At 41.3% G+C, this 22,837-nt stretch overlaps 1 protein-coding gene across 2 annotated transcripts; it reads right to left on the bottom strand.

Moving 5' to 3' along the window:
* Positions 1-17,693: 17,693 nt before the first annotated feature.
* LOC137106040 (neurogenic differentiation factor 2-like) lies at positions 17,694-21,706 on the bottom strand. Of its 2 annotated transcripts, none has more exons than XM_067489040.1 (2): positions 19,953-21,247; positions 17,694-19,343 (listed from the first exon to the last, which is right to left on the bottom strand). In XM_067489040.1, coding segments are annotated over exons 1-2 (1,086 nt in total). In that variant the 5' UTR covers positions 19,955-21,247; the 3' UTR covers positions 17,694-18,259. The 2 variants fall into 2 exon arrangements, with proteins under 2 accessions (XP_067345141.1, XP_067345142.1); XM_067489041.1 differs by lacking the exon at positions 19,953-21,247 and adding an exon at positions 21,276-21,706 and having other exon boundaries at positions 17,908-19,343.
* Positions 21,707-22,837: the final 1,131 nt, after the last annotated feature.

The following is a 22,837-nucleotide window of genomic DNA, read 5'->3' as shown; positions in this document are numbered from 1 at the left end:
GAGATACACACATTTTTCTTTATTCCTTTATGCAAAACATGAAACATCCTGCGTTTAAGTAAATAGTCTGATAGAAACTCCAGGTGGCGTACGATCGCCGAGAATAAATGATTCATAATTTGCCAAGAGCATAATTTCAAGAAAGGTTGAAACGATCATGTTAATCGACTTGAAAAACAAGCAGTAAGCTACCTTAATGTAATGATTCTTTTTAAATAATATAATTTCTACTTTCAGTGCCTGCATGTATCCTATTATATAGCAGTTGCATGAAGCAATGGGTAATTAAGCAGTAGGCTACATAAAGAAATTTGAAACAGCAAGAGCAGCCATGCGTCTGCACAGCACAGGACACACGCATACACACACCTGAGCCCATTGTACAGCTGAGCCTGTGGCAATGAGGGCTCTCTGGGGAGGATTTTCCCACCAACCATTATGACCTGCCTAAGAGAGGGAGCAGGGATGTGTGCATGAATATGTGTGCATTTGTGCACATGCAAAAAGATATCTAAGAACATGGATATAAAATGACACACACAACCCATAAATATACAGGAGATAGCCTTAGACAGCAGTGGAGATGGAGAGGAACCAGATTGGCATCGTGTGAGACAGTAGACAGAACCAGAGATAGACATGAGAAAAGAGGGGAGGTGCCGCTATGTAATTGATGTGCCCACCAGGAGCTTTAGCTAGCTGCTTGGCATGGATGAGGAGGTGGGCACCGCTGCCAAGACAGCAGTAGGAGAAAGGAAAGTGAGGCAAGGCCCTTAGTGAGCACAGTAGCGGGCTGAAACCATGCCCATCAATCAGAGGCTAGTTCACCTTGCCATGCCAAGTGGGAACCCCCTCTGTGCCGAGGGAAGGGGTGGCACAGGGAGTGAGGCTGGCACAGTTGCTAAACCTTCTCTAATCCTCCTGGTGGGTGTATCAGTGCCACGGCCGCATGGCCGTGGAGTGGGCCGAGCCAGACATGAGGAAAAGAAAAGAAAGTTCAGCCCCTGTGTTGAAAGAGGTGTCACAGTAGGCTATTAACATCAGAAATGTCACTTCAGATAAGGACTGGAGAGTCTCTTGGCCACTCTTTATATTGACCTAGACACGCTTAGTACTCTTTTTTTTCATAGCTTCAAAGACTTGATCAAGATTGACTACATTTAATTTTTGCATGATAGTACTTATTAGTAATTGCATATTTTCCAGCATTTGATGTAGTGTAAATCCCTGATACCACAGATGAGATCCTATGTTATTTTCCTTGCAGTTTCTCTAGTTGGCTGTATACAATATATGTTTGCAGTAATAAAAAATATCCAAGATTTGGATACATTTGCTGATCGGCATAGATTTATATACACATATATTCGTACATATACTGTGGCATACAGTTGAATCATAATGTATAATCATTACAACTATATACCTATACAGTGTAAATGCTGTACATACACATTTGTATAGATACATACAAACCCAGGTACATAAAACAAACAAAAAACCTTATAAATCCTTTTTCCTTTCATCTTGTTCTTATTTTATTTTATTTATTTCTTAATTGTTTCTTATGGCATCGAAGGGGCTGATAATTCAGCATAAAGACATGTATTTGATTTCCTCTGCGTGTTTCCAATTTTACCTCAGTGGATGGAGATGTTTGAACATCTTGGCAACATTATTGCGTGTTTTGAAGTTGACTACCCTCCTTTTTCACCATCTCTCAGGTGAACTCACATTTTACCCGCTGTGAATAAAGCTAGTCTGTTTGATGTGTACATGCCTCCCTCACATATTATGGCTACGAGACAAATAAACCGGACAATGCAAACAACAGACTTGCATTATGGGTTTGTGTTTATGGGTTTTGCAAACAGTTTTATTAAGCCTTGTCTCACAAATGTGCCAAACAAAAGGAATCAACAGAGCCTTTTGCTTTTTACCTATCATACAAGTTTGAGATCAGTGAGCATGAAGGCTGGAAATAGTCCAGAAAACAGTGAGGCATTATCAGGACACACTTTCTGCTTCCTTGGCGCTGAGTGCCTTGAAGTGCAAGGGCAGCTGGAAAGAGTAGCTGGGAGGGTGGTAGAGAGAAGGACGGGCAAGAGACAGAGGGAGAGAGAGAGAGAAAGGAGGGGTCGGCCCTATAGGACCATTTGTGATGAGGCTCATTTGCACAACGGCACTTAATTGGCTACAACAATTAATTAATGTGTTGGAAAGTTGGCACAAAAAGTTCATTTAAGAGGGTTTTAATAAGCAATTAGGGAGAAGTAACCAGCGAGGTAGAAGCATCCACTAAAAAAGATGTGAAAAAACTCTGAAAGTATCAACTCCAGCTAGGGACTTTTTGGGAATAATGTGCCATAGCTGGAAACCAGGATGCGGTTTGCTATTACGGGTAGATACTGCGCATCCCATTGTGAGCACTGATGACTTTAAAATACATTATTTTTACCCCATACTTTTACAACCCCAACTGTTCATGGCGCCCACTTTCCAAATTCAGCATTGTCTCCTTTCCCCTTTCGTTCTCCCTCCCACTGTCTGCCTCTCTCTTCTTTTCACTCTGTGTATGAAATATCGCATGACTAATGAGTGGAGCAGGTTGAAATCCTGGGGAAGATGTCCTTGGAAGACGAATGCATTTTCAGCAGAATAATTAACTTAATTAACAAATTCACATGCATATTCATCAGCCTATTAATGTCTCCTCTGCGCGGCTTGATGAGCAGTGGGGTAATAACCATCTCATTTGCATAGCCTGTTCACACGACACCCTGTTTAAAGACAAAATAAGGGAAGGAAGAGCACAGGAGGAAGAAGGAAGAGAGAAATTAGAAAAGGAGACAACAAATAGAAAACAAGGAAGAGACACAGCGGGGTAACAAAGAGGTGAGGAAGTGACGTTGGCGGATTGGAATGAGGCAAACTGTTTATCTGACGGATGGGTGACATGAGCAGGGACGGCAAACATGAGCCCCAACAGATTGACTCAGTCTCCCTCTTTTTCTTTCTCAACCCTCCAGTCAACCTTGTAAGCCATCTTCCCCCTCCTGCTGTTCCATCATCACCATTTCCTTGCATCCATGCCATAATATTCTCCTCACTGAAAGCGGAAATAAGTGTTTTGTTGCAATTTAATGACGCTCTTAGCCATATATCCAAGTCAGAGCAGAGTAATATCAGCCATAAGATGTTTGTCTTGGTAAATTGTTCTTGTTGTCTTCTTGTTCAGTGTGCCCTCTCCATGTTTGTCTCCCTCTCTGTCTGTCTCGTTCTCTCCTTCCTACAGTCTCTCAGGGGGAATCTTCTTGGCATTGCTCCACTCCTTTCTTCTCCACTGCCAGGCTGCTGCTGCCGTCTCTACTCTGTTACCACTGTCTGCACACAACCTGGTGCTCCTAGCAACGCCACCTCTCTCATATACACTCCACATGGCAGTCCGAATGGCATGTGTGTGTACACACACCTCGTGTTTACCGTGGGTTTATTGCCACTCTCATATTTGTGTCTGTATTATCGTAAATCCTCGGTCTACAGCATATAAGCCAAATGTTTATTCTACCACTCCAAAAGAAAACAAAGGAAAATGGCAAATGCTGTTACTATGCTGTCTCTTCCAAATAGTTGAATCTCAATATATAAGTCATAGTTTTATGTAAAGTGTAAATAAGTCAGAACAATGTCATTTTATAGCCTATGCCAGACAATTAAAGTAGCCTTTATTTTCTGTATTGCTCCATAATCACAATTTTGTTAAATAAATTTACCACCTGTTTTCAGAATAATAAGCAGGATAATGTACAGTTCTCTTTTACACCTTAAACAGGCTGTATAAGACTTCCAGGAAGTGTGTTCCTTGCCATCGCCTTTCGGTTTTATGATGTATAGAAGCATTATGCTTTCTAGCTTAATATTTTTGGCTGGATAATAAACAATGTCACTCCATTTTTCCCTTTCCTATTTGCATTTATCTGCGCTATGGTTATGTCTTCACAAAGTGTTACAATTGTTGATCACAGCACCAAAAAAAGGGTACTCAGATGCACTGATGTAGATGATTGAGAGTAAGCAGGTTTTCATTCCAAAAAGGAGAAATTATTCTGGGACATCTCCCAATTTAGGGTCATTTTTTATGTAGATAAAAAGAGAGACATGCCACAAAATAGACTTCGAAAATGTATTACACAAACATTCGTTGATGAAGATTTGAACATGATGTGTTGTTCCTCCATCAGATTTATTTTTTTTGGGGGGGGGGGGTGATTTGTTCTCATCAGCCAAGTCATGATCAGATGCTTCCTTGGAGGCATGTAATACTTTGGCAGCTTTTTTCTCTTCTGTCCTCAGCATTCATTTGAGAATTCAAAAATGTGCAAGAACATAAACTGAGAAAGTGATCAGTCTTATTAGTGATTGTTTTGATACAAGTTTCTTTCTTCTGTCTGAACTGGATGCATCTCCCAGATGAGGCATTCAAATCTTGTGTTACATGAACAGTAGTGCTGTCCCTGTTTTGTTGACTGAATAAAACATGATGTCCTGATCTTTGTGTCAGCTACTCTCTCCTCCCCTCTTGACTGTTCTCTCAGCCAAGGCATCGCAGTTGTGTGCAGACATTTCCTCTTTAATATGTACAGTTGCTGTATTTACAATGCAAGTTAAATCAATGTGACTGAGCTTTAACTGTGTTATGCTAGAGCAATATGTGCAACTGACCTCTCTCGGGGTGTTGCTGGAGTTTACTTTATACAAAATCTGTCCTTTACCTGGCTACTTTTGTCAGGACTGTATGTGATGCACATTCTATACATTTGTAGTTAGAGTATCATGTCATGCAGCTGTGGGGGGTGTCAAGTGGGGGTTTAGGCAAACCTGCACCTATTTACAAGTATTCAACACATAGAGGGTCAAAATGGATAATCTAGTAAATTATTAGAAGAGCAACTCGTGGTTCAAGCACATTATGCAACACAAAAGCCAAATTTGTAGGCTAGAAACTGAGAATCTAATAGTCCTGATTGGGTTTAATTTGATAATGTCTGTGCCCACCCACACAATGATTTCTGTGGCTGCATTTGTGACTTGATTGGTGCAAGGGACTTTGAGAGGGTAACGGCTAATGGTTTGACACTGATGACTGTTTGACGACCATGAAATTCAAGTGTCTTTCATAGTTTTTACAGAAAATGGAGACACACTAAACCATATACAGCAAAATACCACAAAAAGGAAAAAGCCTAAAAATGCACAACAACATTTTTACATGATGTTGTGTAGCTTATTGATCTTTCCATTATTGTCTTGAGTGTGAGTCTTTAGAATGTTCTCACTTTTTTTTTACTCTTCTCAGGTTGGCTCACACTGTGCTGACTGAGCTCGGGCTCATGCTCTGTAGCATTCATGAGCGGAAGAGGTAGGAAAGGCGATTGAGATACAGAGCATTAGCTGGTGTCAGGAGGAAATTAAAGGCCAGATCGCTTTCTTAATCAGAGCACAAGCGCTGCGTTAAGAAGGAATTAGGTCGACAGCTGCTGTGTCGCTGCTTACCTTGCTCTTGCTCGCCTTCTCCCTCATAAATGCACTTCCTCACACACTCATTGTCATTCTCCTTTTTGTTTCCTTCCTTTACCCTCTTGCTCTAAACTTTTCTCTTTAGTTGTTTTTAGTTGTTCCCCTGGGTTGTCTCTTTTTGATTCCCTTTCTGCTAGCTCTATCTCCTGGGCTCTCTCTCTCTCCAGTCTCTGCCCTCCCCTCCCACACACGAGAGCTGAGTTTTGGCTGCTTGTCAGCACTGGGCACACAGTCACAACACACTCACACAAGCGAAACTTACGAAAATAAAATATTTGATAAAACGTGTTGACAAAAATATGAAGAACTAGAGAAGACAAAGGAGAAGATAAAAGTGACGCGTGATGGATGGAGATGGTTTTTGGTTCGGTTCCAGGAGCCTCCATAGTACCCCTGTGGCTGATAGATGAGCTGTCACTGTTGAGCTCTTCCATGTACACCTGAGATGAATGGACAAACAGCAGCGGCCCGTTCACTGTCTATCCATCTTCCGTTTAGATTTGCTCTGCTGTCCCCAATTTGACAAGTGCCTTGTGTCTGTCTCCCACAAACAAACACAAGACAGTCACCAGACATGATTTTTTTGAAAACTAGCACCATTATTTTTAGACTGAGGTAGCCAATAGCCAATATTTTGTGCCAGTATACTGTATTTTTAATTCGATCATTTAATGCCAAAACATGGAATGCATTCAGTGTTTCCCAACATTTGCATAGTTGGTTGAAGTATTCAAAGTAACTCTAAAATCATTTTAAGCTTAGTGGCTATTGGACGAACAGGTTAAGCACACGCAAAGAAACCTACACTCTGATATCTGACAAGTAGCCAATACTGGCTCAGTGCCAAAGCAATATGTCAGTCTATGTTATACACAAACATGCATATCTGAATGTCTTGCAAGCCAACCCTTCCAGTCCATTTGTCCAGCTCCCACATATCTTGTCACACATTGTGTCAGAAACAGCGAAAACTGGTCGCAAAAGGTCAGAAGTCAGACCACTTTTTAATTTGGCAAATGCAGCGTATAAATTTTAATTTGTTGCTTTAATCAGTGGAATCAACTGGAATGACCTTGAACCTGATTGCTAGCGTCTTTTCCAAGACTTCAGTTTTCCTGGCATATTGTGCAGATCGTGACTGTATGCATATTACAACGAAACAGGAATCAATATTTAGCTCTCAGATTTCCATCTTTTGGAGTTCTGCAGTGGTGAATTACTCGTTAAAGTCCTGGAGAAAGTTAAGTTCAGTGTCTCCAGTAGATTAGACATGTTTTATATTCTGCAAACAGGGGGCTGCTGTAATTCAGTTGGTAAAGGCAGTCGTCCACGGACAAGTGAAATTATGATTTAAGTTATCTCTTAATTTAAATGTGAAACTTGTTAATAAAGAGCATGTTTTGTGCGTTTTTACCTAGGAAGTTGTCTAATGGCATTAAAAAAAATAAAATGCCTTTATGATGTCAGTTGACTGCACGCAGGCCATATTAAGTCACCTCTTTGTGACAGTGAGGTTTGGGGTGAACCTACTCTGCATCCTCTCCAAGGGGAAAAGTTTAAAAAACATTTAATTAGGCTTTTGGCATAGCTTCACTTTTAGCCTCGAGGTATTGGAGGAGGTTTTACAGACTTCCCTATCCCTATTAGAGCCTTGCAGATTAAACATTCATGAGAGCAATCAGCAAACCCTATGTGTTCTCTCCTGCTGTACAACTTCATCCGTAGTTTGTGTGTAGCATCACATTTGTGTAGCTTTACGTTGTTGAATGATGCATTTAGGTGGTGTATTGCATTACCACTTTCCTATGCTGATGCAATAGTGATCTGTATGCCTGTCAGACATACTATAGGACATTCAGGTTTTATCAAAGTGTGCTTTAATTTATTAAAACAAGGGTTTATGTGAATGAAGGTGTCGTATGGGTAGGATGGTGCAGGAAGGTAGTGGAGGTTTGGGCAAGAAGGGTGGGCTGGTGTTGGGGGGATGGAGTGGGTGGGTAGGGGGGCAACAGATGGCACGCCACGCTGCGAGGGACGTCGGCTGCCACGGGTGGGGAGGGAGGTGGAGTGGGGGCAGATAAATGTGGGTGGGAGGGGGGACTTCTACCCAAAGTGCCAGCAGGGATGACGAGGAGGGGGACTAGTATGTTAGTGTGTTTGCATGTTTGTATGAGCGTGCTCGCATGTGCATGTGTGGAGGAAGAGTCATACTCAGCCTCCAGTTTCACATCCAGTGAGGTGAGAAGTCTTTGCCTCAGTGTTTCATGCCCACTCTGTCTGTCTGTGGAGAAGAGAGTGATGACTCCCCACGCGCCAGTACACAGCTAGTACACAGGCATCAAGACTGTATATGAAGATGATTCTGAAATTACTCATAGCCCAGTTGTTGTGATTAACTACAAATTGTGATCTTCACGTCAGACGCCATAAATCAGCCTGGAGCAAAACGGCCATATGTGAGGGGAATTTAATAGCTCTCTTTGATTTTTGTGCTTTTTCGTCCAAAGCTGTATTTCATGCACTGAAAGCTGCTGAGCTATGGGTAGCAAAATTGAAACTTACCCTCAACATCCTGGTTCCCTCCCTATCACTACTCCCCTCCATCTTCTCCCCTCTTTTACAACACCTATGCATGCACAGACGGCACAAATGCTCACACACACATGCACACACCAACCCCAATTACAGTGGCTGCCTGTAAACACACCAGCATCAGTGGTATATATGGTGATGCCTATTGAACAGATGTTGTGGAATTTAAGATGCAAAAGCACCCCTCCACCACTCCCCCATCTGACACAGGCACACATATACACACACAAACCCTCACTGTCTCCCTCCCCCCCAGCTGGCCCTGCCATGAACGTGCCATGTGGTGCTCCATTCCCCCTGGCACTCCAACTCTGGCTGTGCCAACTCTGCCGCGTCTGGCCGCCGCCAACTGGAAAGACCAAGAAAACACAAACTCAAAGTGGACTGTTTCTTTGTGTGTCGGGAACTGTGTGTGTATATTTGTGTGTACCTTGTAGAAGTACTGTACAAAACTTGAGCTGTCACTTACCATACCAGTAATTTGTGTAGAACTGAGAAGAAAAGAATCTGACATTACATTTTCCAGTATGCAAAATGTGTTGTTAGGCACAAGATGAGTGTGTGTTTGGGAGTTGTTATACCTTTTTGTACCTCTGTGCAGGTGCACCATGTGTGCAATGTGCGAAGCATGTCATGCTGTCAGTCCGTACATGCTGGTTGTGAATCCACTTGGGAATGGCGGTGGAATTCCTGTTACCATGGCAATGTTCAAGCTCATCTGTAATAAAATTTCAACTTGAGAGAGATTAATTCAGGGGAAAGTGTTGATTTATTCATCCTGGTGGATACAGATGCACTTCCTCATTCGCTCTGATGTTTGACTGTGATGGCTACCCATTCGCAGACTGGTTTTCATTTTTCAAACCATGTCACTGATAAGATGTGGCTGCGGCAGCTGCTTCTGTGCCTTTCTATCCTCGTCATGGGATAAGTTAAGCCTGGTGAGATTTTCTATTTTTGCCGTGGTCAAGATTAGAACCAAGATTGAAGTGATCCCAATAGCAAAAATCTCCTGTGCAGTCAGATGTAGCTTTGTCATTCAGAATCTGTAAAATCAGCTAAAGCATTGCACTAGATGATGTGTATCTTCATGATAAACAAGATGAAGAATTACACACTGTACTTTATTTAAATGCTCAGCTGTTTGCTTATTTAAACAATAAAACGACATGTTTGTGGCTCTATTTTAAAGAATCACATCTTTCGAGATTTTCCTATAAAACAAATGGGCCTTGTGCTAGGAAGGAACAGAAGTCAGAAGATGCAGACTAACTTTTATTATTTTTATTATTTTTTGTCTTTTAAAGGAATTCATGGAGAAAAATAAAAATATTAGCCATATTAGCCACTAGCCATATTCTTAGAAAATGTTGAATCATTTAAATGTGTTGTTGTTGGAGCTCTAAAAGATGTTGTTCTTTGAAAGTAAAAGCTTCCTTTTGAGATAACTTTGTGAAACAGTTTTGGATGTTTAAACACACACACTGCTATGTTCATATATATGTTCTGTCATTTTAAAAACATTTTGTAGGATCAAGAGATGCATCATTTACAACTGAAGTGGCATTCCTGTGAATGCATCAGTCTGTTGATTTTCACATTGACACGTTCATATGTGCATATGCATGTCCCTGCAACCCTCAAGTCTGTCTTTAATTCAATAGATTTCCCCCATGTGGTGATGGGAAGGCAGAGGCCCTCTCCATTTCTCTCCTGATAATCTCTTTTAAACTGAGAAGCCAGACGTGGGCTGCTTTGTCAATACCTCGTCTCAAGGCTGCCACCGGGACACGCACTCCACTTTGTTTATTTTTTCTATGCATTCGATGAGGGGCTGGTGGAGATGAATTAGCAGATAAATAGATGAAAAACGCCACAGATAAAAGAGGAGACAGAGAAAGGGAGTGACATAGGTTTCACGTGTTAGTCATTTCATACTTTACATAATACTGTGCAGCTTGACTTAACGATCTTTAGCAAACTCATCATAATTAGGATAAAAGTGATTATTAACAGCTAGTATCCTACAATGCCCTACATTTATACGCAATTATGCACTCAAAATTATAATTTGTTTCATGCGGAGGTAAAACATACAACTCGTCTGCAGACTATTCACAGAGTAACACACTTTCAAAATATTTATACAACTCTTGAGGCACAGTAAGATGGGAGGGTTGCAGCAGGAATGGCATCTAAAAACTCAGGTAAAAACCCTGAAGGGACCAGCCGAAAGCCGTTGATCTTTGACACAGGATTTTATGTGTGCTGCACAAACATGTGTCACAATCTGACACCATTAGATACATCTATTAGTTTGTGCTTCTACTGTACATTTGTAATTAGTGTACACAGTGCCAGAACTTCAGTTCAGATAAAGAACTTCATTATCTGAGCTATTTTCATCAAAGCCAATATTAACAAGTGTTTTATGTCCACAGCAAACACAATACACATAGGGACAAATGTACACTTAGAGGTCAGATTAACCCAAAGTCAAAACCTGCAGGTGGATGATAAGTCAAGGCCAGCTACTAAACACATGCATGTGTGTGTGTGTGTTGTGTGTGCATCTTCACATTAGAGGGACACTGTGGTAGTCTCTGTATGTGTGAGAGAGTGTTTAAATTCAGTGACAGCTGTTCATTAGTCCATTACAACCCCACACTGCTGATTCCTCAAAGCAGTGCACACCAGCAGAAACACAAACTGGATGGTGATGCACCAGTCTGCAAGACGGAGACCAGATTTTTTTCATTTTGTTTTGAGTCTTTATTCTGCAGATTATTGTTGTAATTAGAATACAACTACGATATGTGTTTGCAAAAGACAAAGTTTTTATTTAATGTGATCTCACAGTGGGAAAAGGTTGCAGTCTTAAGTTGATTGAAATTTGATATAATTTATCTTGACTTGTTTTTCTTTTTAAATAATTAAACCATACAAGGGGCTACACTTTGTAGATATGCCTGTCGGACCCTTTTAGCGGTGTTGCTTTGGTTTCCTGTAGTTGACACTCTTTGTTTCTCTGCTAAGCTTTAATTAGCAGCTATTACTTCCCCTTCTTACATTAGTGCAAACTTACATTGTTGCTTATGTACAAATGCAGCCGTAAAGCATTGTGTGTTTTAACTAAATAAATGCATTACTGAAATGCCACAGTACACTTCCCTTCATGCAGATAATTTCAGTCACTGGTTCTGACAGGTTGAATGAATATTTAGGGTCACATAAAGGTCTTGCTCTTCCATTATTGTGGTTTTGCAGTGAAGTGTGTACATCTGGGGGCTGCCTGTCGTGTGGGAGTAGTACTTTGTGGAAACATATGGACAGCGGGCAGCATGTTTTTCCAGCATTTCACTGAGCTTTAAATGAAATCTACACACCTGGCACATACTTGTCTTGCTTTACATACACGCAAGTCTTTAGTATTTGCACTTAATATGTCTTTGTTATATGAAAATCTTATATTACACTGAAGAACATTAAAGTTTAATTAAAGTTAAAACCCTGTAAAATAGATTTAGTTAAAAATAGTATTTGCGCAACAGGGTACAAGGGGTAATGTGATAAGGTTGTATTTAATGAAAGCAAGCACAAGCTATATTAGAAGTGGAACAGAAATAAATAAAAGAAACGCAATTCATAGAGACAGCGAACCACTTATATTGTCTTCAGTGTCTTGTCTCTACATTTTGTTCTGTATTTGAAAAGGATTAGCTTTTGAAGCATCTGTAAATTCCCTTTCATTTTTAACACCTCTATCCTTATCAGCAAAGACATGTATGTATGTAACATCAGCTATTAAACAGCAAAATATTTTATTGTCTAAATAAAGCAAAACAATTTTGTTATGTGAAGTGTGCAGCATTGTGAAAATGGTGGATATTACATTCCTAATTAAATGATTGTTTTTTTTCATGCCCTAGCTCCAAATTCATCTTGGTTTCTTTAGTTTGTTTAATTTTATATTTTTATAGGGTAGAAAAGCAAGATCAGCAAAGGTAAAATTGTAGACAGTGTAATGCAATTTGATGCATTTTGAGAGAATTGCATTCATTCACTTTCACAGATGTTCTCAGCTGGGAGGAGATTTGAAGCCATCCATATGTCACACGTACACCTTGGCAGTGAGCCTAGGAATCTACTGTACACATTATACCTAACAAATCAGTATATGGCAACTGTTTCATCCGAAGAAAAATAAAGTGTCTCTGCAACACTCTAAACCTCCACTTTCTCACTTGTCCATGATCAATCCCTTATATTGCATGTTAAATACATCTTTCCAGCTGTTTGGTTGTCGCTAACTGTAACTTAACCTGCATCAGTACTTGGCAGGTCAGTACTGCATCAGTACTACACCATGGTTGAATAATAAGAAAGAGTTTTTTTGTTTGACGAATGTCTCAGTTGATGATTAGTCAACGCAAAGACAACAACCACAGAGACAGAACTAATTACAGGGGTGGGAACTGCTCTGTGTTTCTTTTGGTGAATCAAGTGGACAAGATGTGTGCGTGTGTCTGTGTGTGTGTGTGTGTGTGTGTGTGTGTGTGTCTGTATGTGTGTGTGTGTGTGTGTGTGTGTGTGTGTGTGTGTGTGTGTGTGTGTGCGCACGCGTGTGGGTGACAAGCGATGGAGGAGCTAGGCGAGAGTGTGATGTACTTAAAGAACTTGAATGTGTTAGAAGTGACCATGTGCCATCAGTGAGAAAAACTGGAGAGAAGAAAGTAAAGAGAAGAGAAAGGTGAGGAAAAAAGTGATATGCTGGGACGAGAAAGTGAAAGAAAAAGTGATGAGTGTGCGATTAAAGAAAATAGGCACTTCAGTGTAAGTCTGTGTGTGGGATGAAGCAGAGACACTGAAGAGGGGTAAAAGGGCAGAGAGAGGAGGGGAACAAAAAGACTCAAACATGCCAGAGAAGGAGAGGAGACAGAGGGAAAGAGAGTAGAAAGGAGCAGAGAAGCGAGGGCAATGAGCTGGATTGAATACCATCTGACAGGTCCAGCTGGGAGTTTGCCCACCCTGCAGCACCGCAAAACCCCTCAATATGGAGGCCAATTACTGCTGCCCGCGTGACCATGGCATGGCAGCATCAGAGATGCAACCCTCCTCCTCTTTGCCTCTCCTTTCCCTTTTCCTCCCCCCCCCCTTCATTTCCTCACACTCCCCCCAAAAATAAATAAAAAAACACTCCCACCATCTGTGCAGAGTGACAACAACCTCTATACCCTACCATGCACACCACAGACTGTACACTGCACACACACACGGGGCAAACACACACATCAAACATGACAAATCCTCGCTCATGGGCTCTGTGTGCTTTTATACTCAACAGCAAGTCTGTTAGTGTGTGTGTGTGTGTGTGTGTGTGTGTGTGTGTGTGTGTGTGTGTGTGTGTGTGTGTGCATTTGTTTTTACCAAAAACACAGCAAAGTCTTATAATTTCACACCTTTCTTCTTTCCTTGTTACACACAAAGACAGTCAGCCACAAGCAGGTTAGGCACTGAGGCAGTATGCAATCACGTACGCACACACACACACATACACACACACACACACCACAAACAGATGCATACATTCAAACGGCACTACCATTGTCCCACAGATGCAGTGGAATTTCACCCTATGCCAGCTTCATCTCTTTTCATAGAGTTGGGCGTGGCGCTGAGGCTGGCAGGGTGGTAGTGGTGGGAGGGTGAAGGGTGGCTGAGCATGCTGCAGTGGCACCCGTTGCCCACTGCAGTGGAGGTGACTCTAAAATGTATCTCTATGTGCAGCAAGACAAGCTCATCTGTGCCCGTTTCTGTGCTCTTTCTTCAACTGGTGTTTGAACAAAGAAGAGTAAATGAAAAACAAAACATGTTGCATCTACATCACACATGCACACTTGCGTTTCTATGGTTGTGAGGACCTTTTTAGACATTCTCCATACCCTTACCTTCACCTCAAGGCCGGATCCCAACTCTTACACCAACGTGGGCCTATTTCTAACCTTAATCCTAAAACTAAATCCTGACCATCCAACATTCTCTCTCTCACACACACACACACACACACACACACACACACACACACACACACATATACACACAGCTTGGACTCAATCATTCATCTTTAAAATTTATATTGTATGTTTGAGGATTGGTTAATTTCCGGTTCCCTCCACTGTTGGTAACCCAATGTGTTGGGGTTATTACCGTGAAATTTTTTTTCGAGATCTAATCTCCCAATAATTAATCCGATAAATGTTTACCTAATCTAATAAATGTGAGTAAAACTCTCCAGATGGAGATTTATGTACAGTTAGGCCTGGACCTACTTTGTGTTGTGTTTGCATTGCTGCGATTTTAGCGGATCATCTGATGGTTTTTAAAGCAGTTAAACTGGGCTCGGTGCTAGATTATTTAATTACAGTAATTGCGCAGCGTTTGATAAACATCCATTTGAACAATTACCCGCGAAAAGGATCCCAGTTAATTGATTTTATGGACTTCACGTGAGTTAAGTGTGTGCGTGTGTCAAAGACATTTAGACTATTATTACATGATGAGGATATCAGCCCACTTGAGCCCACGTGAGTAAAAATACATCAGAATAAGGACTTAATTGGGCGATTCGTTAATATATAAATCTAGTTTATTAATATAATCGAATATGCTTTTTTCATAATAATATTAATAAAAATAATCCCGCTTAGGTTTTGGGGCTGCACCCACAGGACAGTTTGACGGGTTAATAGGTTGTGCACAGTTGAAAAGTCTGGTGTCAGGAGAAAAAAAGAAACCCCTTTTTGAACCAGTAGAAATGTCCGATTAGTTTCATGTTTGTGACCAGGAAAACGTGTCATTTTGACCCGGGCCTCGTGTGGACACTCAGCCTCCTTTAACGGCGGAGAATAAAGAACAGATGCTGAGTGAATTAGGAAAGAAATACTGGGTCCCTCCCACTAGGGCCACCTTGGCAGGGTCGCCTGGCTGCACGTGGCGCAGCTGGCACCGGGTTGGTGATGGTGGGCTTTACTGGTCTTTGGCTTTACTGGTGCTCAGACATTTAGCAACTTGGCACCGCGCTCCGCCATCAAATCCTCTGCCAGCCGCCACCCCTCCTCACTAAAAAAAAAAAAAAAACTCCACAAGCTAACTGAGAGGTTAGAGCAGAATATAAAATGAGAAATGAGTCTCTCATCTCGCCCTCCGAGGCCGACCCCTCACCTGGGACTGGAAACTATAGACTAATGACGCAGAGGGATGCTGGTATTATTACAGGAAGTCTAGTATTTGCCGTGTTACATGGTTTTAGGATAACCTAAGTCTAACATATGCAGAACAAACGGTTTAAATGGGGGCACCTGCTTTTAGGATCCTACTCATACAAGTGTCTGTAGTCTTTCGTTTGCGAATATTAAATGGAACTGCGGACGCTGCAGGAATTTTTCTCACCTCCCACCTTTTACAATAAACTACCTCGAGAAAAGAACAAGAAACTCAGGTTAAATTTAAAGACTTAAATATTACTAAACTCCTTGTGGTCAGGTTGACCAAAACATCACTTTTCCCACCTTGTTCACAGTGTGAATAGATTTTTAATTGTCTTTAAATTCTCAATGTTCTCTAAATTGGACTTATAGTCAATATAGGTTTAAGATAATTTTTTTGTTATACTCACCTCTAAACTGAGCCCATTTTAAATAATAATGCAAGCAGGTTTCTAAACTAATATCCTGTTAATTTTACAAAAAAGCAAACCTGTATTTTGATAACAATCTTTAAGAAAATAATTGTAAATTTTCGCTTTTGGCTTTTTTGCCCTGGCTGATCATCAAATTGTAGCTTGTCTAACTGCCATTTTTATTGGTAGTAACCATTTGAACTGTGTACATTGTGTGTTTGTGTCTGTGTGTGTGTGTGTGTGTGTGTGTGTGTGTGTGTGTGTGTGTCTTAGGCCTTCTTCAGTTCAAACCAATGGCCCATTGATTCACCTAATTCTGCACCTGCTCAACTTTCATTTATTTGTGAGTCCTATAGGCCTTAAAGAGTGAAATAAAACAGATGTAAAAACTGTTTAAACGAATGGATTTTGGTTTGACCGTGTACCTCCTTTTCATTTATTTGCTTATATCTCTTCTGTTCTTTTCTTGCCTGGGTCAGTGTTGGATGGGACAGTCTCCAAACTGTGGTGCCTGGTGCTGATTTCCCCTGGACGTCCACAACAACATATGGGACCCAGGGCACTGGTCCAAAGTTGGTGCCAGGCTCCATTACTGATCACCAAAAATCACCAGCAATGTGATCTAGCCTACATAAACTCAGATCACCAAAAACTGGACTTATATATAAGAATGGGACAAAATTGAGAAATCTGCCTTTGTTGTCACTTTGAAAAGTTAGTATTTGACATCACAATTGACAAATGAGCAGGTTTAGTGAAAAATAATTTTTGCAATCATGCATTTTTGAAAAATTAAAGATTTTTGACTGGTTTTAAAAATAAAACCTGTATTTGAAATTATAATTTTCATAGGGCTGTGACGTATTATTTACAAAATGAACAAACACACTCACCTGAAATATCTGAAACTGTCCTGCAGTGACCAGGTTTATGTCCACCTTCACCGAACTGTAAAACAAATTGAGCACCATCATCTAAAAATGCCCTGTGTGTTTGTGTGTGTGTGTACTACACAGCAGCTGCATTGATGCACTTTGAGTTTATTTTTCTAACTTATCAGTTGTAGTGATGAATGTATCTGAAGGTTTAGAGTAAAAGAAGACACGGTCCACAAAACAAATGGTGAGTTGTCTCTTTTGAGGTAGGATCCTAAATTTCTAATGGTTTTGAAAAGACCATAATGGTCATTTGGTGTGTTGCTGCTTTACAACACTGAGGCGTGTGCTATGTTGAAACAAATAAAATATCTCAGTTACATGGTCAGCTCACTCATGAACATATCTGGCATTGAAAGACATGTAGGTTGTTACTGTATAAGGCAAATATTTATTCACATACTTCCTTGTGGCTGTACTTTTAAAAATTAGGTCCAGATATAATCTGCAAGAGTTTAATCTCAGTAAGTCAACAATGTAGTGATCTCTAAGAAAACATGTCTTTTATACATTATGCTGCATAAATGTATATGAGATTAAAGTGAAAGGAGTATATGGTACATGGAAATATAGAAAGGTTATACAGTTTTAGTGTGCTCTTTAGTATTTCTGTTTTCCTGAATATGTTGGAATTTAACATTTTAAATGGTCAATATCCAGTTTTAACTTGGATTACTAGAGCACAGGAATTTTGTGAAATTATAATCTACAGTATTTTTGGTTTATTCAGTAATTATTTTCTATTTTTGATGACAAGGCATTTATTCATAGCCCAAATAAATGTAAAATAAATCAACAATGTGTGTGTCATATTATTTTATAATGCAAAATAACATTTAGGTTCCTATAATTTAACCATTCCTATAAATTATTAATTAAGAAATAAGGATTTTACATGTATAGAAGATGGGGGTTTGTCCATATGTGAGGTTCTACAATTTTGACACGTTGATATCACATAAGTTCACACACCTGACTTCATAAACCATCTATGAGGTGCAGCCAAATGCTTTATAACGAGAATTACATTTTAGTTGCGTTTTTTTCACCTAAATTGAGGGATTACAGGCAATGTGTGTTAGAATATCATGAAAATAGTGAAGCCACTGCTTTAGGCCTACACACTGCATCCACACAGAGTGAATGTTCCCCACAATAAGATTTGTTCCATCATTTCAGACAATTATAAAACATTTTTTTATTTCTGTTGTTTCTGTCATTACATGTTTCTCATAGGCCTATACATCGTTTATGTCAATTGCACTCATTCTGCATACAGGGTATTACTGGACACACTTGTACGGAAGTACAACAGTATAGGGATGACATCAGTAGAATACAGAAGGTAATCATTGGATTCTTTTTGTCACTTTCATCTCTCAACCTTTAGGGATCTCCTCTTGTTTCCCAAAAAATTTTACACGTCCTAGGATTGTCTTTACACGGTCAGTAAGCCTGACTGGATCGTTACAGGGGCTCAGTTGTGGAAAAACGCATTGAGATCCTCATATGGTGGAGCCCTGTCATGATGCAAGTGGACGTCGGGGAAAGGTGGAATGTTTTCCGAGTGTGCACCACCACTGCGCCCTCCCGATGGTCCAAAAGATAGGCTGTGTCCGGGTCGAGACGTTGTGAGTCCGGAGTAATGCATAGAGTAGTGATAGTTCCTGTCCGTCTCCGAGGATTCCTGCTGTCTCCCAGACATGCAGACAGGCGGGCTGTGCTGAGCTTCGTAGTCCGGGCTGCTGTAGTCAGGGGACGTCCCGCCCGGCGGATACACCGCCTCGTACCCAGGCCCGTATGAATGGCTACGCAAGTTGAGCACACCCGTCCCGGCCTGGTAATGCGGACTGGAGATGCGGGAACAGCGGTAGGAGTAGGCGTGAACGGAGAAAGGAGAGCTGGGCATGTGGAAGCGGGAACCGTCTGAACACTGTTCAGTCAGGAAGTTTCTAGTGTTGAGCTGCAGACAGCCTGCCACCAGATTGGTCGTGGGCTGGGACAGGCCTTTACACAACATCTGCACGTAGGTCACCACATCTGGACGCTTCCCGTTACGTAAAATCTCCCCAAGGGCTAAAATGTAGTTCTTGGCCAGCCTCAGGGTCTCTATCTTGGAGAGTTTTTGGGTTTTAGAGTAGCATGGCACCACTTTGCGCAGATTGTCCAGCGCAGAATTCAAGTCGTGCATGCGCACGCGCTCCCGCGCGTTTGCCTTCAGCCGACGCACCTTTGAGCGCTCCACGCGTGCTGCCGTCATCTTGCGTTTCTTTGGGCCTCGCTTTTTGGGTTTGTCTCCACTATTTTCATCTCCGCACTCTTCTTCCTCGGCCTCATCGGCCTCGTCGTCCTCATCGTCGTCGCCTGCCATCTCAGACTCAGCACGACTGCTTCCCTCCTGCGGCTCGTCCAAGTCGTCCTCGTCGAGGTGACAGGGCTCGTGCTCTCCGTCCTTGGCCTTGCAGTCCTCGTTTTCATTGTCCTCCACCCAGTCAGCCGCGAGCCTCTGGACATCCGGCAGCACCTCACTGAACAGACGGCTTAACATTGTGGCAAGCAACCTGCAAGACAGAAAAAACACTTCAGATGAACTGCTCTGCATCCCGCGGCTCTTTACGCACCCATAGGTGCGTCACAAAGCAAAACAACCTGCTTCAGTGAGCTGGACCGTAGGATATGTGCACATACCCAGGGGACAGTACTAATATTATGTAGTTAAATATATTGTCCCTGGTATTAAGTGACTTTTGAATTGAAGGCAACCACTTATTTAAACAAATTTAGCTTACCTAATACCCCAGCTTTTCGATAGCGGGCCAAATCCATGTTTAATATGGTTTAGTATATCGTTTAATATGTTTAATATATAAGACACGTAGGAGCTGTCATGTCTCATCTTTAAAGAAATACGGTTTGTCCAATAGGCTAAAGTGCAAGGCGGCAGGTCGGCTGAGACAGAGCACAATTAAATGTAAACATTTTGTCACCTCCTGTGGAAAACGAGAAACCACTGTTTTCATGCTTAAGATGACATCGATCCAGATCATTAGCAGCCTATCGGCCTAAATGGAACTTGCTCACCTTTATTTACTCTCCGTCTGAAATGTTTATGTGGAATAATTATCTTCCCCACTTTTTCTTACAAGATTCATTAAAGAAAAAAGTCATACATGTATATTATTTCAGTGGTATAAAGCAACAGCTTGGGCCGCTCCTCGGCCTCAGTCCTTCAGCAGTCCGGCACAGAGAGCGGAGCTGGCTTCAGCAGGTCCCCCAGGGACACATTAGGGGTGCGTGTCTCTCCTCCGTCCTATAAATTACCAACCTGGTGGAATTCCTGCACAGCCAGGCCTCACACTGGACCACAAAATCTCAAAAACATTTTCACGTCTCGGAATTAAAAGTTTTTACTCAGCTCCGTATTTTACAGGATTTCGTCCAAAACGAGATCTGTGTTATAAAACACATTAGACTGTTTGAGTTCAGGTAGTGAAGGAAACTAACGATGATTTGTACTTAGGATTCACGATCTCTATTTTGCAAACCACTGGAGACCACGCAGGCCACAGAAAAAAACGTTATCATTAACATTTTCCTTTGCTGAACTTTGGCGATTAAAAGTCTATAAAAACGACGAGCTTTTTTGAGACACTACATTTCTTACTGTCGTTTCTATTTTCCTTGATGAAAATGCAGGTTTTAGGTAAACCGAAGGTTGAATGATGACAAGGCCAGGTTTGAAATTAGTTTGAAAGTGTTTTTCCTGTAGATTCCTCAAATAGACCGGCAATTGAGACTAAATAGATAGTAGTTAATAGTTCTTTAAAGAGGGAAATTTAAAACAAATATAAAGGCTGTAATCTCTAGAAATCTCCACATATGTTCGCAGTATCCTGAGCTCAGCTGTGCGTGCGGAGTCCAAGGACGCAGCCTATTTTTTCTAATCCTGTAGGCACAATGTAATTAATGCCAACCAATACCTTGTCAATTAGCCTGTGTATCTCTATGGAGAATTCTACCCCCACAGTGCTCTGACGCGCGTCGTGCAGGAACACACACAAACACACACTCACACACACACAGACATATATTAAGATATAAAATACACACCTGGTGATAATTTTCAAAGGCAATACAAAGAAAAGTATAAATACAAACGCGCCCGAATGGCCTGTTTCTTAAGAGCCAATGTGAATTTATAGAATAATTTAAACGAATCGGAAAATCTGATGCTATCAAATTTATCCTTAGTGGATTAATATCCACGAGAAGATCAGCCATAAAGAATTTACAGCGGAGATTAGAAGCCAGTCTGATCACATAAAAGACTCAGTCCCTTATTGTAAGACGGCTTAATGCATACAATTACCTCTGTCCGTTAATGAACCCCTAATACTCCCCCTTTCACCAAACAGCGGGCATGAACACAAAGACAAAAACAAAGGTAGATCTATATCTAGCAGCCTAACATTGATTGGAAACGTGTAACCTACCTCCGCGGCGGAGCTCAGTGACGGGGCAAAGCGAGTTTGTTTACACCATTTCTCTCCGGGTGGGCATCACATCCACACGCCCTGCACGGATGCTTGTGCGGGCGAGGCGCTGTGTTCTGCTCTCACACCTCTCTTCCTCACTCTCTCTCTCTGTATCTCTGTATCTCTGTATCTCTCCCTATCTCTATCTCTCTCTCCTCTCCTGCCACCCTTCTCTGTCTGTCTGTCTGCTGCTGTTGATGCTGCCGCTGTTGCCGCTGCTGCTAACCCCAGTCCAAACTCGTGGAGGGAGCCGTGTGGCACCTCAGAGGCAGGACTGGGTGGGTTACATACCAGCTCTGATGCCAGGCCCATATGGCTGGCACGTCATTGGCAAGAGCCATCACATGAGAGCCGGTGATTGACATGAGGCCGCATTCACAGAGACTGGCTTCCCCTGAGGGAGAGAGGGACTCGCCATCTGTCACTGAGCTGAAAGAGAAAATGGAATAAGGAGTGAATGGCACAAAAAACCTACTGGATTCAAACCGCTTCTGTTATAGCTTCCATCTTTGGGAAAAATGGGGTTAATCGCATATAAACGGGTTTAGGAAAACAATCCCCTTATGAAAAATAATTACAGTAATCCTATAATAATATATTTTGTAATAATATCATTAAAGTGTTAGACTACAGTAAAATAAATTGTTATAGGATTCATAATTTTATTAATTTTCATTTATTTATTTATTTATTTATTTGTGTTTTTGGAAGGGAACACTGATCATTTAAAGCTAAAATAATCCACATTAACCCTATGGGAAAATTTATTAAATGTTTTATAATGTTAGGTATTCCACAGAACATTTAAAAACTATAAATCCCTACAGAAATATTACAAGGAAGGACACATTTTTAACAGGATAGCCTAGAAAACGCACCACACAAAGGCCTCGGACAAATAACAACCCGCCATTAAGATCAGAGTCAGAGTGCAATTGCCTAAACGAGTCAATTGAACTGAGCTAAGCAGAGCGTCTTGGTTTGGGTTGCCAGGCTTGGCACAGGTGCCTGTGGGCGGGCTGGTGCCAAAGGTGGCAGAGGCACAGATTGCAGAGAGGGGGCAGAAGATGGGGCAAGACATGGGGATGGAGGGGTGGGGGTTTGGGGGGCAGTGAAAGAAAAAAAAACAGAGAGAGACATAATTATCGTCATCATCAAGTTAGTGGGGCCGGCAACTTCAACATTTTCAGCCAAATGCAGTCAAATCAATTTAATAACAACATCAGAGGATGAAGACTGTCATGGAGTCCGTGTGTTAGCATTGTGAGGAATACAGATGTAAAGGATGGTCAGACTGAGTCAACAGTAGCCTTTTAACCAGTTTGACAAAAAAAAACAAAAAACAAAAGAAAGAATCCAATTATTGATTGTATTGAAATAGCTTAATGGGCATATAGTTGTACAATTTCTAAAGCTCATGGCTAAAGACAAAACTGGTCATATCCAGTTTCACATTTGTCATCACCACAAGCTAGAAATCTAAATGACATTTGATTGATAAGGAGCTGGATCTCACTTTC

Source organism: Channa argus, chromosome 20, assembly GCF_033026475.1.
Source record: "Channa argus isolate prfri chromosome 20, Channa argus male v1.0, whole genome shotgun sequence".
In the NCBI taxonomy this organism is placed as follows: Eukaryota; Metazoa; Chordata; class Actinopteri; order Anabantiformes; family Channidae; genus Channa; species Channa argus.
Note: the sequence above shows the minus strand (reverse complement) of the source record. Positions and strands in the feature narration are given on the sequence as shown.